Source organism: Pituophis catenifer, unplaced genomic scaffold (assembly GCF_029215685.1).
Source record: "Pituophis catenifer annectens isolate HBS135680 unplaced genomic scaffold, rPitCat1.0.hap2 SCAF_2, whole genome shotgun sequence".
NCBI classification, from domain to species: Eukaryota; Metazoa; Chordata; class Lepidosauria; order Squamata; family Colubridae; genus Pituophis; species Pituophis catenifer.
Window position 1 is genome coordinate 89,110,539 of NW_027256882.1, and position 15,361 is coordinate 89,125,899.

The 15,361-nt window shown below is 39.3% G+C and overlaps 2 protein-coding genes across 2 annotated transcripts; both read right to left on the reverse strand.

The window, feature by feature from the left end:
- Positions 1-782: 782 nt before the first annotated feature.
- Positions 783-8,142, reverse strand: B4GALT7 (beta-1,4-galactosyltransferase 7). The gene is made up of 6 exons (XM_070933784.1): positions 8,078-8,142; positions 5,422-5,772; positions 3,559-3,784; positions 3,215-3,298; positions 2,961-3,065; positions 783-1,476 (listed from the first exon to the last, which is right to left on the reverse strand). The coding sequence occupies exons 1-6, from the start codon at positions 8,140-8,142 to the stop codon at positions 1,321-1,323; spliced, it is 987 nt and encodes a 328-aa protein (XP_070789885.1). The 3' UTR covers positions 783-1,320.
- Positions 8,143-8,495: 353 nt separating this feature from the next.
- Positions 8,496-14,368, reverse strand: TMED9 (transmembrane p24 trafficking protein 9). Its single transcript, XM_070937136.1, has 5 exons — positions 14,138-14,368; positions 13,841-13,941; positions 12,506-12,631; positions 12,241-12,387; positions 8,496-11,498 (listed from the first exon to the last, which is right to left on the reverse strand). Exons 1-5 carry the CDS (start codon positions 14,286-14,288, stop codon positions 11,349-11,351), a joined length of 675 nt encoding a protein of 224 aa, XP_070793237.1. The 5' UTR covers positions 14,289-14,368; the 3' UTR covers positions 8,496-11,348.
- Positions 14,369-15,361: the final 993 nt, after the last annotated feature.

Consider the following 15,361-nt stretch of genomic DNA (forward strand, 5'->3'; position numbering starts at 1 on the left):
AGAAATCTATATCCAAACCCCAACTGCAGAAGCTCATCTCGTGTAACTACAAAGAACTTCCCTCTGAAGTTACGAACACAACACAGTCTGAACATCCAAGTACCTTGGAACAGTTCAATAGCATCTTTAGTCAACAGCCCAAAAAGAAATCAAAACCCTTGAAAGAGGAAAGAAGTCCAGAGGCAGCAGGCATTTCTATGGAACCCTGGCAAACGTCTCTTCCACCCCTTCATACTATAGAGCACAGCGATATTCCCCCAAGGGCCCAGACCCTCCATTTCTCTACAGTGAGTCTTCAACAGATCACCAATATTGCACCAGCCAGCTCTGTGATCAGACGCTTACACAGATGCCGAATGCAGCTGCATAGGAGTTACCAGTTCTGTCGCAGGTGTTTTGGTGTGGGCCTTTGATCATGTCATATTAACTTTGTCTCTACCTTTCTCAATGGAAAAAACTACTACTGTATCCAGAAATATACAAATGCATCATATTCAGATAATATACATGTATGTTCTGGTGCCCAGTTCTTTAACGTTAAGGAGTGTTTGGGGAAAAAATTACAGTCATCATAAAAAAGAAAGGTATGTTTAAGTCGGAATTCCATTAGTACAAAATTAGAAAATTCGATACTGTTCATAGCAGTACATAAAACCCTGTTCAAACACATTTCAATTATAATATTCATTCAATCTATTTGTTTTAATAGCTGTATTTCAGTAAAGACAACAGCCTTTATAGTTCAAAAGATTTGAAAATGAGATTAACTAAAATGGTTGGCCACGAGTTGCTGGAGTCAGAAAGCAAAGTATGCACTGTCAAGAGGCACCAGAGGAAGAATACGGTATAAGAATATTTTGGAGCAGATATTTCTGCATATTATTATCACAAGAGAAGCAAACGTCTAACATTCCTTTGAGTTTTAGTCTGGATAAAGAAATCTTCCAAGTCCTGGCTAGCGGAGAAACAATAATTTAATCCCTAGAGTGCCTCCGAGTTCATAGTTTCTTCAGCTTGTTGAGATGAAGATACCTAAAACAATGTCCTTCTAACTGATAGAAAGGCACTTGGCTTATTTAATGTTTCCATCACCACTGTAATTGTTGCCACCTTGCAGTATCCTTGTAGAAGAGGTAATGATCTGCATTTGCTCTATCAACTAGTGTAGATCCTCAGTTCTCTTTTTAACCACTTTGTCCTGGCGGTTAAGACTGGTTGTCGGTTCCTACAGAAGGATTTGCCAACGGAGAGCTGAGCTGCAATTCTGCCCATGAGCTGGTAGAGCAGCAAACAAGACAGGCAATCTGTATAGTAAGCATATCAACCAAATGCACACCAGGGAGTCTCACTGGAGTCACATTCTAGCAAGATATTAAGAACTGTGCAGGGAGCTCCAGCCACACTCAGTGGAATGTGTGATTCTACTCTGTATTTTAGGTTAGTCAATCCTCCAGACCGGTCTACCTTGAACTGCTCCTGTGAAAAGAAAAATGTCATGAATGTTACATGAAAAAGTCAACAATACAAGAAAAAAAATTACCAATATGGCATCATTCAACCATATAAATTTTGATCAACATTTAAAATATTCGAAACAAGAGCTTTGAAATTTGACGCTAAAAATACAGAATTACATGGCACCACAAGCTCCAAGGCTACAAATCATGCAAACCCTCTATAAGTCAGCTTGTGCTATAAACACTGTTTGCTTATTAAGTTTAACAATTTTGCATTCATTTAAGAACCAGAAAGGTGAAAATTGCATAAATTTAGGAAGGTCTGATTTCTAAATATTACAGTAGAATCCCATGTTAGAGGTCATTTTAACAAAAGTCATCATTGCTGCTTCATGAACTGTTTCTGATCACTGTTCTTCACAAACTTGCAAATTTGCAGATTGTGTAGTTAAAATATGTGTATTTCTTTACCAAAATAGAGATAGGAAAGGGGAATGAGGAGGTGTTCCTTCATGGAAATTCTGTGTGCACTAATTCTGAGTATCTTCTTCTTAAGTATGACATACACTTTGGGACATTTTGTCTAGTGATTTAATCTTAAAACATACGGCAGTACCTGCCTTTTACCCCAATTTAAGCATTCAACACGTACAGATATAAATATATGGAGGGATGGACTTTATCCACCCATATATAGATACATATTTTTTCTGTTGGAAAGAAGACCAGCTTTAATATATAAAAATGGAGGTGAAACAGCAGCAAGGACTTGCAAATGCTACTAAATATATAAAAAACATTTAATGAATGTTTCCCATAAATATTTTTCTGTAACAACACAGTTTATTTGAGAACATTTGTCTTAGTCTTTCGCTAAAAGCACCTTGAATTTTCCATTAACTATTTACTTTGAAAAAGAAATATTTGCTAGATTTACATGGCCTGCATGGTTTGTTTTGACCATAAAGCATGAATTCAAATATTTTTAATGGCACCCTAGAGAGAATATTGGGGAGAAACAGATCTCAGATGAAAGGTCATAATGGGAAGTGATATTCATTGTAAATGGCATTTACAATTGCATTATAAATAGAATTCATGTATTCATTCCGTTCTGTGTTAAGAGTTCAGAGTTACTATTTCCAGAGTATTGAAAGAAAGACATCAGAATTTTTATTTCATGACATCAATTATGTTTCTAGAATAGCTCCCCCCTTCCTGCCCCCAATACTACAGTAATAGGCAAGAACAGTATAGTATTGGCTGGTGACTGGGCAATGAGTGGCCCTCTACAACTTTTCATCTTACTACTAGTCATGTTTGCTACAGCAATTGGAAGTTAAATGTTCACTCACATTTGGAGATGCAGATTTGCCTACTTCTTGTAGATGATAAGTAACTGATCAAAAGGAAGCAAGAATTTCTCAGCTTACTACATCTAAAGACAACACTTTTCAACTTCAAGATACAACTTTCATCCCTCTCCCAAATGAGAAACCCCACCTGTTTCTGGGAAGCAATACGCTTCTGATCCCTTTTGCGCCAAGCTGGATCATGCAAATGCTGGAATGTCTTATATCCACTTGTAATACCTGAGGGTCGGAAGAGCTGAAATGAAGAACAGTGGAGCCTACGTGAGCCACTAAATGACGTCATTCTTTGGGAATTGGGAGAAAAAGTTTATAGCAGTCCCAGATCACACTGAGCACTTGAATCCCAAAGTCCCAATTCCCGCTACAAATATGATTCATCCTCACTTGAAGTCCAGCTGCTCTGATGCGGCGATAAAATTCATCATCTTCCCTGCCCCAGCCCCAGAAACGGTTGGACATTCCATTACACTGAAACAATAATAAGGCAGTTAATTCCACAGTTTGTTTCCCTCTTGTAAAATTTGAGATTTGAAAGATTAGAAAATACAGAACTATTCTCTCAGTATTTCATTTCCAGGATTATGGGCCTGACCTCCTCCCCCCCCCCCCCATATATCTAGCAAGTTGCCAGGCAAACAAATTAAGCCTGTATTTCTTTAGAACACAATCAACTGGGCTTTCTGCCTTTTGTGAAAAGAAGACTCTGTAAGAAAGAAGTTGTGACTTACCATTTGATAGTGTTGCTTGGTGAGTAGCAAGATGCCTCCCACGTAGGTGCTATAATGATAGAGTGGGTGCAGCTCAGGTGATGCCACATGGAAAGGACCAGCTGTTGGGAAGCTGTAATCCAATTCTTCATTGAGAGGTAACAAATCCACATCATGCATGGCAATGTAGTCTGTGTCATTGCCACTTTCCAGGAAACCGACATTGATCAGAGATGCTCGGTTAAACCTGCCCAAGAGATCAATGTGAAAAAAGTGGACTTAAATCACAAAATTCTACCCAGGCAGGTTGAATTACTTCTCTGCTGGAATTGTTCAGATCTGTATAGTATAGCACATAGCATCCAGGCATTGTTCCATTGTTCATGCTTTATTTATTATCATCAGCAATTCTTTAACCCACAATGTACTCAACAGATATACAGAATATTTAATATAAGAGATAATCAGCTGAAATGAAAAAGACATGTGGTACTTGGGCTGCAATTGTTTCATATGTGGTCATCTGCTATAATGGCTCCCTTTTGATCAAAAAATTATTTCGCATATTAATTCTAATTTTGAAGACTCACTAGCCTTTGGAAATGCTTATATATTTATTTTGAATTAAATATGTGCAATTTAGAGACATAATGAAAGACAATAAAAATGAGTATTGCATGACTTTATAGTCATAAAAGTTAATAGTACAAGACTGAAGGATATCCCTTGTCCATCAATGAAACAATGGTTTGAAGAATTCAGTTCTTTTTATTCTTGAACTTTGTCAGAATTATATTTGGAAACTGGAACCCCACCCAATATGCTCATTGTACATTCTAATTTTTCCTGTTCTTGACTTAAGTATTAATAACAACTGTGTAACACAACATGAATATGTATTGTTTTATTTAATATGCATGAATGTTTTTGTATTTTTCCTTCTTTTATGCCTATAATAAATACATTTAAAAGTATGTAATTTTTATTTTTTCAGGCATCTATTTGGAAATCAGTTTTTATTATATTGTTTATATTTTCTTGTGATTGGTTCTGATCATTTTTTGTCAATCAAAATAGTTTAGAAATATTTTAAAGAAATTATCTGTAAAAAAAAAGAAAACCACATGCGTATCTTGGAGGAAGCAAAAAAGAATGCAGAAAATATTTTCTTGTTTTCTGGCATATAATTAAGCATATTGATCTCTAGTTAATTCCTTACATTGTTATAGTTTCAGGAAAAAAAAGTAAGACTTTTAACATGAGTACCACAGAACCAATTTCAGACATAAAGTAAACACCGATCTGAAAGCTCCAATGGTGTAATAAAAAATATGATTGCAAAAAAATAAAATAAAAAATACCAACCCACCTTTTTGGCAAACTGTCTCAATTGACTCATTCTTAAGACCATATAACTAGAGACATAATTTAAAACAAAAGCCCAGATGCTATTTTATACTGGGAATATTGAGTGCTACTTTGGGACTGGGAATATTTGAAACATCCAATAACTACTAGGAGACAGAAAGATTATGAATTCAGGTTTGATCCTCAACTTACCCTGTTCTCTTTTGTTAAGAATTACAAATGTTTTCTTTCCAGTAAAACAGATCACCAGTTTTTAACTTTTCCATTTCAGTGTCACCCTAACCCTAAACCATTTTAAAAAGGTATGTATGAAATCCAGAGAACAGAATCAGTTGCAGAGACAGATGCTCTCTGGATGTGTTTGGCAATAACTGCTGTAATTCCCAGTAAGCATGGACTGATCTGTGGACTATAGCAGTTATTGTTCAATACACCCAAAAGACATGAATTTGGAAGGCTAGAGAAGTGAAAAAAAGCATGAGGATAGGATTCTGAATTACTCAGATTGTAAAATACCTGTAATGATCCACCTGGTTGAGAATGAAGATATGATGACGAATTTTCTTCCTGCTGAGGAAGCGATGCATATGGGGAACAAAAGTCAGCAACTCCTCGAAACGTTCTCGAAAGGGAACCAACACTGCCAAGCGATGTGGTCCCCATGATGGATCATCAGGAATTGGAGGTAGAGGCTCAAGTACACATGGCTTTTGAGGCACCGTTGCCTCAGCTGTTTGACTTCTAGACTCATCCCCTGAGCAACTGAACTGCAGCCACAACAGGGAAAAAAAACCCAGCAACAGCACAATAAAGAAGAGCTGAAAGAGAGAGCATTTCCAGGGTAGAATGCCCAGAAGTCGGAGAAACCTGAAGCAAAATCAGAAAAAGCAATACAACACTGTGATGGATTACTCCAGTAAAAAAGAATGGAAGACAAAACAAGCTTCCACGGGCTTTTCCAGAGTAAGCATGGCCTGTTAAGTGTCTATGGAGATTCTCAATCATCAAGGACATAGTTGTCCCAAAGGTGCTTTTTCAAGGGGCAATTGGACTTTCTTGTTTTTCTTTGAAGACGTTTCATTTCTCATCCAAGAAGCTTCTTCAGCTCTGAGCTGAATCATAGTTATGAATGGAATCTGAGCTGAACCATAGTTATGAATGGAATTCAAATCCAAAATACAGAAGTATTGGGGAAAAATATGGGGAGATAAACATTAAGCATTTACAGATCCATGTTTTGCTTTAATCATGGTTTAGTGAACAAACTATATAAAATTGAAGCCGAAAGCCATGCTTTATAAGTTACTATGGCTAAATTCACAGGTTTTGCATTAAGCCAAAACCAAATAATGGCCAGCTTCACACAATATGGTAATTTGTTTATCTGTCAAATTTATATCGCTGCCCATCTTACACGAAGTGACTGGATAACATACAATAAAACCTGTTATTAAAACCTACTAGATATAAGACCAATTATTTATTAATTAAATTTGTTTGCCGCCCAACTCGGTGCTAGCCTACTCTTGCAGTAAAACATAAACATATATTACAATAAATCCATAAGCAGGGGAATATCATACATAATACAGTCAACAGGTGGGCTTCCTATCACCAGGGATCCACAGGTTCTTGAAAAAATGTATTAAGGGCTTTCTGGAAGGCAATAAGGATTGAGATAATCATCAGGAGAGATGATGTTCCAGATGGTGGATGCTAAGGCAGAAAAGATTTGCCTCCTAGGTCCCATCTCATTCACACGCCTCTCCTACCAGAACCTGATGGGATGGGTAGATATAATCGGGAAGAGGCAGTCCCTTAGATAATCTGTCTCCATGCCAAGTAAGGCTTTAAAAGTCAAAACCAGCTCTTTGAAGTGGACCCAGAAGCCAGCCAGCAACCAATACAGTTCATAAAGCAGAAACATGTGTTTTCTTAGGGGCACACATACGTAACTGCCTGTGCTGCACCAATTAAAGCTTTTGGATACAAGGGCATCCCTATGTAGAATGTATTACAATAGTCTATGTGTGAAGTGACTAGGGCAAGAATAACTGTGAACAGGACCTCAGAGTCCAGAAATGGTGCACAACACAGTTGTGCAAAGACCCTCCTGGCCATGACTGGCATCTGTTTCTCAGCTAGGAATCATGAGTCCAGAAGGACCCCAAGATTGTGACCCAGCTCTGCCTGGGGCAGCAGCACCCCATCCAGGACCAAAGATGGTAAAGTCCCAGATCTAGAAGGCTCTAAAACACAAAGCTATTCAGCCTTGTCAGTTTAGGGTGTTCTATGAATGTAGTCACCATGATTTACTCAACACAGTACATCAGTTTCACATACTGTATGGCATAACACTATCTATGGACCTCATCAGTTGCCTAAATATGCTTTTGAATCACAGAATGTTCAGATCAGATTGCACTCATGAGCTGTAGCTGTATTTACATGAGAGTGAGTGCTTTCTCAAGCTGCTTTCTGCCTAAGGCTAGATATACGTGCATGAATATGCATACTGCAAAATCAGTCCTCATAATCCAACCTATTCCCTCATAATCATCTGAAATTATCTCTTTTTCACAGGGATATATACACGAGGCCCAGGATTATACACCTGAGGCTTGCCTACAGCTTTAAAACTCTTTCTCTTATGATTTCACATCTGGAGCATAGCTTCCATTCACTTGGGAAACAAAGGAAGTTTGCACAACCGGCCGTTATTTTTTTAGTTCCTGTTCAATAACTTGCTTAAAAGGTTTTGGAATGTGGGGTGAAGAATAAGGCAGATTCTATGCTTTTCTCTCAATCATCCTCCATCAATGGCACTCTGGCGCTGGCTCATATAGCCGCTGTTGCAGCTTTCTCATTCATTTCTGAGCTTATTCACTAGAATAGGCTATTATGTATGCAAGCAACAATCCACACCAAAAACCAATCCATTCCGCCTAGCATCGGTTCCCCAGCTATTAAGCGTTTTTATGTTTTAAATACCCAACAGAATCATGTCCAACCCGTGAATCATAGATTCTGGTTCCTTGTCATTTTACAGATCTTCAGAAATTAAAGCGAATCGTCTGAGCCCCGAGAGAGGAGCAAGGCTTGCTTCTACCACGGCATCTCCCAAATATATTCTCGATCTGATTCCTCCCATTCATATTTTATTGACACTTACCCGCCACTGCCCCCGCCGCCTCCTGCCCGGCGATACATAGTCGACTTGCGTCGAGAAAGCAACATCCTGCCGACTTGCCGGTCAACACCCCACCCGGGACACGTTGGCTAACACACCAGGTCCAACAACTATCGCATCCCTCCAGAAACGCGCTCCTTACCAGCTGTTCCGTCTAACTTTTGTTCCTAGTCGAAGATAAGTTCCTCCCTTAAGGTTGAGCAAAGCGAATTGCTCCTGAATGATAGAAAGTAGAGTACAAAAGGCAGGGCGAATTTTTAAGTAGCCCTAGGAAAAGGGCTTGTTGATTTACACTCATTTATTAACGTAAGCCTTAAACCAATTATTAAGCATATTGCTGAAACATATACTTTAGATGCCTTCTGCTGCAAAATGTGGGATGTAATAAAGACAGTACACATTTTAGAAGGAAACAACCATTTTTAATTTCTCTCATTACAATACCAACCAGAATTAAGTACCTTCAAAAAACAAAAAAATCAAGGTCAGATTGTTTATTAAAATTACCCACTCTCCCATAAAAGCCTTAGCTACAGTATTCTTCTCCCACTTTAAAAGATAACTTGTTTCAAGTATAGCAGTAAAAGTAAGGTGGCCAGAAACTCAAAACGCTTCAATTGGATTGTATAGACATACTAATTTAATGTCTTTCTGACACTGAATATACCAATGAATGGCAATGGTGAAGTCATTCTAAAATGAGTTATTACAAAACTTAAAAATAATTCCAAAGGCATCCTTCTCAGCACACCACATTCCAAGAACAGGATAACAGAAGCTTCCATCTTGCCAGTACACAAAGATTTATTTCAGAATCAATCTTGGCATGTTGTATAGTCCAATCAAGAAATACAACTGAATTATGAAAAACAATTATTTTGAGTGGAATTTCATTCAATATTGTTTTGTGATTTAGTATTATGGATAATTGGAAACAGGTTGGAGTTCACTTGTCTGATTCAAGTTTCTTAACAATTTAAGTTCATCCCCAGGTATTTCAGCAATAAAATCACCATTCCATCCATTTTATTAAACCAGTTACATAACACATTCATACCATGTACAAACAAGGTTCATTAGATTCATTTGGTGACATCTGAATTGCAGAACTCACTGCAGTTGCTTCTAGTTCTCGGTCTTACAGAGTTCTGCGTCTGCTTAGGTCAGGGCTGTTAAATTCATGGCCCGTGAGCCAGATGCATCACATCCATGCCTGATTTAGCGAAGGAGAAAAAAGTCACGATATGCCACGTGACGACATGAGTTTGACACCCCTGGCTTAGGTAATAAACTACCATTAGCATTAAGGAAAGCAAATCCTTATAAAGCAAACCTATGCAAACTTATAAAGAAACAATACATATATTTCAAACAGATGTGGGCCAAATAATACACCATTCAGTTTTATACTCATTCTTTACAAAACTGCAAATAAAATTTTCAGACTTCTATAGTAAAAAGGAGGTATAGACAGACAAAGGAATGAATAGAGCACAAGAATTCTTGCATTCATTCCATCAATCCTGCCATGCTCCCCGGAAGAGATAAAAAAGCGAATCAGATGGTCAACATAAGCCAACAATGCTTCAAGCTTATTCAGAAGTGCATTTCACAAACATAAAGCAGTAACAGAACCTTCACTCTGGTTCCCGAAAAATAATGGCCCAGTTCAGACAAACAAACTGAGTGCAAAATGAGTAGTCTGACAACATAAAATATTCCATCATTTTGCTACTCCCTTTTGTATACCTATTTTTGAGGCTGACTTGTCCATTCAGTTTCCCCTGTGTTCCAAACTAAGGTAATTTGGCTTAAACTTTGCAGCTTAGAACCACCGCTTGTTAAAGTATGACATGTAAACTATCCAGGATATAAGAAATTATAGCCAGGTGCACAAGGGGAAAACAAGAATTTAAACAGTTTATTCTTTTGGTATAGCAGAATAGAGTTTACTGGCCACAAATTTTAATGTCTGAATAAAGCCATTTTTTTCTTTTCTTTCCCCCCAAACTGCATCCCATATTTAGAGAAGAGACAACAAGGAAAGGTTCCTTAATTTTATAAGAATGATTATGTAGAATTTGCTAGATAGCCAAGAATTTGGCAATAGAAACCCAAAAAAGACTTAAGCTATAAATGTTAAGGGCATTCCAATGAAATTAGTAGGATTTTCTTCCAAATAAATGTAATTAGGATCTTATTGGTGGAGCAGCAGAAACATATATACATGAGCATTTGCAAGGACATGACAGATGACAAAATGAGTGCCATTTTGCAAATGCCAACTTATGTACAAATAACAGATACTGAGATGCAAGTAGGTGGCATCTGCATAATATATTTATGTTATACTTTTTGTTTCACTGTGGTTTGCTGCAGATACTGCTGCATATATCCCATTGAATGCTGCTAAATTTAAGTTGCACTGTTTTAAAAGCAACCTTGCAACTGCTTATACATTCAAGGTAATAAGAAAACGAAGTACTGTCAATGCTGGAAAATGGTGAATAGGTATATACAGGAAAAAATATTTTTAACAAGATAGAGAAGAGCATAAGTAGATTTCAATACTTAATCATCTTTTATTAGTAGCCCAGTGATCAGCACATTAATCCTGTAACACAGATTTCTTTCAGAAAGAATCCTATTAATTCCATAGCAGCAAATCCCCAAATCAAATTGCACCCTATTTATGATGAATAGATAGAAAAGGAGAATTGAAAGGATCTTCTTATTCAAAATTTTCTCCTGAATGATGCACTGGTGGTATTTAGAAATCAGTACTAGTACATATACAACACAGTTAAAAATAGCAAGTTTTCTTGGCTCTGATATACTGTGATACTGGCTACACGAAGTTCCAATCACCTTTCAGAAGAGAGTCTAATTTTGAAGAACATATTTAGTCAGGAGAAAAGTTGAAGACATGGTGCCTTCCTCCCCTCTCTGCAAATGCAAATACAAAAACAAAACACACTCCTCATATCGAGCTAGAGAGCGGGGCTGGTCTTGACTATCTGGAAAGAAGGCAGCATCTTCCTGGGACCAAAACACTGCACCGAGATCACCACAGGTTGACATGTTGAAGGAGGAAGAAGAGCTGACACAGTGGGAGGTAGATGGCACAGATCCTGGCAAGTAACCAGTCTGGTGGAAAGGGCCAATGAGAGAAGAGAAGATCAACGCAGACACCTGAAGTGCCAGGAACTGTTCCCGGGAGAAATGCAGGCTTTGGGCTGATATTACTCTCTTTTTATACCAGCTTCTTGGCTTCAAAGAAACTCTTGAGATGTCTCATTTGCCAAACTCCAATGACTACAAGAATGAGAGTCTGGACTATGGACCACCAGAGAACCCTCTGGTTTGTGCTTTCACTGGTCTGCCGGAAACGCTCCTCCCGCCACTGAAAAAAAGAGGGAAAATATTATTCAAACAACATTAAAATACAATGGGATATATTTTTATGGACAGTTTGGGGGAAACAGCAAAATGTAGAAAACTCTGCATACCTTCAACAATACCCTCATGACAATAAGGTATGTAGACTGACCAATTTCCTTATGATACTTCCTCTAAAGAGTTAGGCCTCTTCCTCAACTTTAGAACTTCATTTATTCGTCTAGTCTTCTAACTAGAAGAACTTCTCTAGTCAAAACTTTAACTTTCAAGAAGCCTTGCAAAAGTTCCTCATTAAAGATTCTCAAGTAAACTTAGTGGTCATGAAATGAGAGAATCTATCTTTTTGAGAATTCCTCACTGATTAAAGAACAAAACCAAACAGTCAGAATAAGTGGATAATTTTCTCAAAGTTGCACGTCCCACAAAGATCTGTGTTGGGACTGTTGCCTTTTAACCTGTTCATGACAAACATGACTTAGGGTAAGGAGAAAGTTGGCCAGGTTTGCAGATTACGTCAAATTATTAAGGGTGATGGTAGTGGTGAAATTCAAACAGGATTTGTGAAAAGCCCAGACTGACTGGTCAACACAATAACAATTTAAATAAGTGTAAAACACTAAACATCTGGGCAATCCCCACTAACTTTACCTTTACAGTGATCTTTTTTTCTGGGTCATTACAAATATGTGCCAGTTGCACATCTGGCTGGTTGAACTGCCACAGAGCTATAATCCTGCCTTTCTTACCCTTTGGTAGTTTTGTTCTTTCTGGATCTGTTCTATCTGTTCCAGAAGCTGGCGAACGCGCAACTGCAGCTCACTCAGCTTGTCCTTAGCTGCAATCTCAGCATAATCATTGGCATGTTCCCCAACTTGGATGTCAAGATGGACCCTCTGCAAAAAAAATTAAAATAATAAACCTTCCGAAGTGCAAATACCAAGGACAGCAAGATGCCTTAATAGCAAGCATGGGGGGAGGGGAAATCTTCTCTTAATTTAACAAATATCTTACCAGCATGCCTCCTGCAAAAAGGGAAAACTTTGTGGAATTGGAGTGCAAGCAGATCTGATGCTCTCCTGGGGTGTGTGAAGTAAAGATGAATCTGCCCTCTGAGCCATACTGCCGGGACAACACCACCTGTAAATGGAACAGATACATGAAAAAGCAAATGAGAACAGTCAGACCAAAAAGATTTGTATATAGAATTTCAATCTGAGAAAAGACTGAGCATTTTCTTGCAAACCTTTTCACCATACAGTGGATATTAAAAGTTCTAAATGCAATCAATTATTTCAGCATGGTTCAATATTCAGGATTTCATAATATACAGGCAGTCCCCGAATTAAGAACATCTGACAAGGACAATCCCTAGATATAAAGATACAACTTTTGTGTTTTTAATATACAGCTTGTTTTCAACCGTCCCTGGAAGCATTGTGTGGCTTCAATCCTTCATTGGCTCAAGAAATGACAACACAGTCTGCCAGTTTTAGTAACAGGCAGTCCTTTTGTAAGTATGAGTTCCAACTTAGATACAAATTCAGGTTAAACACAGAGTTGGAGAACAGAAGTAATTCTTAACATAGAGACTATAGTTCACTTATTAAATTATGAAACATATAATATTAAGTATGGGAAGAAATCTATTATTTAAAGAATGATGTTTGAAATCCTCAACTGTACTAAGCTGACAAGAGAAAGGGGCAAACAGCATGGAACTTTTGTATAGTTTATCTTACATGCTGTACAACCTTATTAGGGAAAATATGAAATTTGTTTTCTTTTACTTCTCAATGAATTTGCTAGGTAACTCAGGTTATTTCACTTATTCCTGTTATTATGTACCATATATACTTGTGTACTCTAATAAAAAAATGAAATTAAAAAGGGAATGAAGGACCACAAATGTCATTCTTTTATTTATTTTTCATTCCAGATTACTAAGTATTATTTTCCAAGACGGAAACGGCAAGTGGTTTTTTAAAACCACTCTGAAAGGAATGTCTTTTTGATATGATTAGAAAGGTGGCCAGATTTGTTTAACTTTCTGAAGATACAGAACAGTAAACTGCCTAAGAATAGCAATGGCAAAGTATAGAGGTGAGAACGGATCTGGACACGAAAGCATGTGTTGGTTTTTACATAAGGTACAGTCACAAATTCCCAGGCTCGACATGCGCACCTGGGTTTACACCCACCCAATCCATTACTTTGCAGCATTTGGTTCTGGGTTTGTTAAGTCTCTGGTGTTGAGTCGAGAGTTTCTCCCGATGTTCCGCCATGTGACAGAGTCCCAGAAGGAGGAATGTACCCGAGAACCTCACTGAGATCATGTGCTTAATGTACCTTTTCATCGGGATCCTTCACTTCCACAAACATGCCCAGACCGGGAGTAGCGGGAAGGTACTCTTCTCGCTGCTTATCGTACAACTGCGTCCGGTAATTCCCTGCGTGGTAGAGGGGGAAAAGTTGGCCTCGGAACAGCTCCGTCCGCTCATTTCCAAAGCCCACCGCCGCGTCCCACCCACGCGCGTCCCCAAACCCACCACGCGCCTCGGCACACCGAAGTCCCCCCCTCTCGCGCGACCCCACCACCCCTTTCCGAACTCCCTCCCTTGGTACGATCAGTCCTCCCCCGCGCACCGATGACCATGGTCTCGTCCGGGATCTCCTCGATGAAGCATTTGCGTTCCGTTTCGCCCAAGTGGAAGTAAAGGCCCCACGCACGGGGTGCGACCACGGCCACCAGCAGCAGCAACAAGAGCACCCTCGACCGACCACCGGGAGCCGCCATGATGCCGCGCTTGCGTCCTGCCTCCGCTTTCGCGCCACGTAATCGCTGCACAGCAGAGGGCAGGCCCCGCGTCGCCAAAAGGCCGAAAGACTACAACTCCCAAGGAAGTTTGGCGGGGGGGGGGGGGGGGAGCCTCGAGCGCGGATTGGAGAGCTTTTCTCTCTCCTAGCCAGCGGAAGCGCCGCTATGTTTAGTGGTTGGTACAATAGGTTGAAAGCTAGGGAGTAGCAGAGTACCCGAAATATTTAGGTTCGCGGACCAACAGTTTCAATGGCTCCACTTCTCTCCCCTGGGCCTGACCGATATGTAAGAAGAGCCCAGGACTATCTTAATATTGTAGAATGGCCTTCCACTGACTTGTATAGGTAAACCTCGACTTACAACCAGAATGGAGCCCCCCCCCCAAATTTCTGTTGTTAAATAAAACATTTAAGTGAGTTTTGTCTCATTTTACGCCCTTTCTTTGCCACGGTTGTTAAGTGAATCACTGCAGTTGATAAGTTAGCAGCCTGGTTATTAAGTGAGTCTGGCTTCCCCACTGACCTTGTCAGGTCACAAAAGGGGATCACATGACCCCAAGACACTGCTACCGTCATAAATATGAGTCAGTTGACAAGCGTCTGAATTTTGTTGGCCACAAGGATGCTGCAATGGTGGTAACTGTGAAAAACGGTCATAAGTCACTTTTTTCAGTGCCGTTATAACTGGGGGAAGTACACCCCAAAAAGACAGTGTCAGAAACTTCACAGCACCAGAAACCTCAGAAAACAGTGCCAAGCGACTCAAGCAGGGGTGAAATCCAGCAGGTTCTGGAGAACCGATAGCGGAAATTTTGAGCAATTCAGAGAACCGGCAAATACCACCTTTGGCTGGCCCCAAAGTGGGGTGGAAATGGAGTTTTTGCAATATCCTTCCCCCAGGAATGAGGTGGGAATGGAGATTTTGTAGTATCCTTCCCCTGCCACGCCCACCAAGCCATGCCCACAGAACCGGTAGTAAAAAAATTTGGATTTCACCACTGGACTCAAGCCAGCCTTTCCCCCTTTAAGAAAACCAAGACGCACCACCTGAAA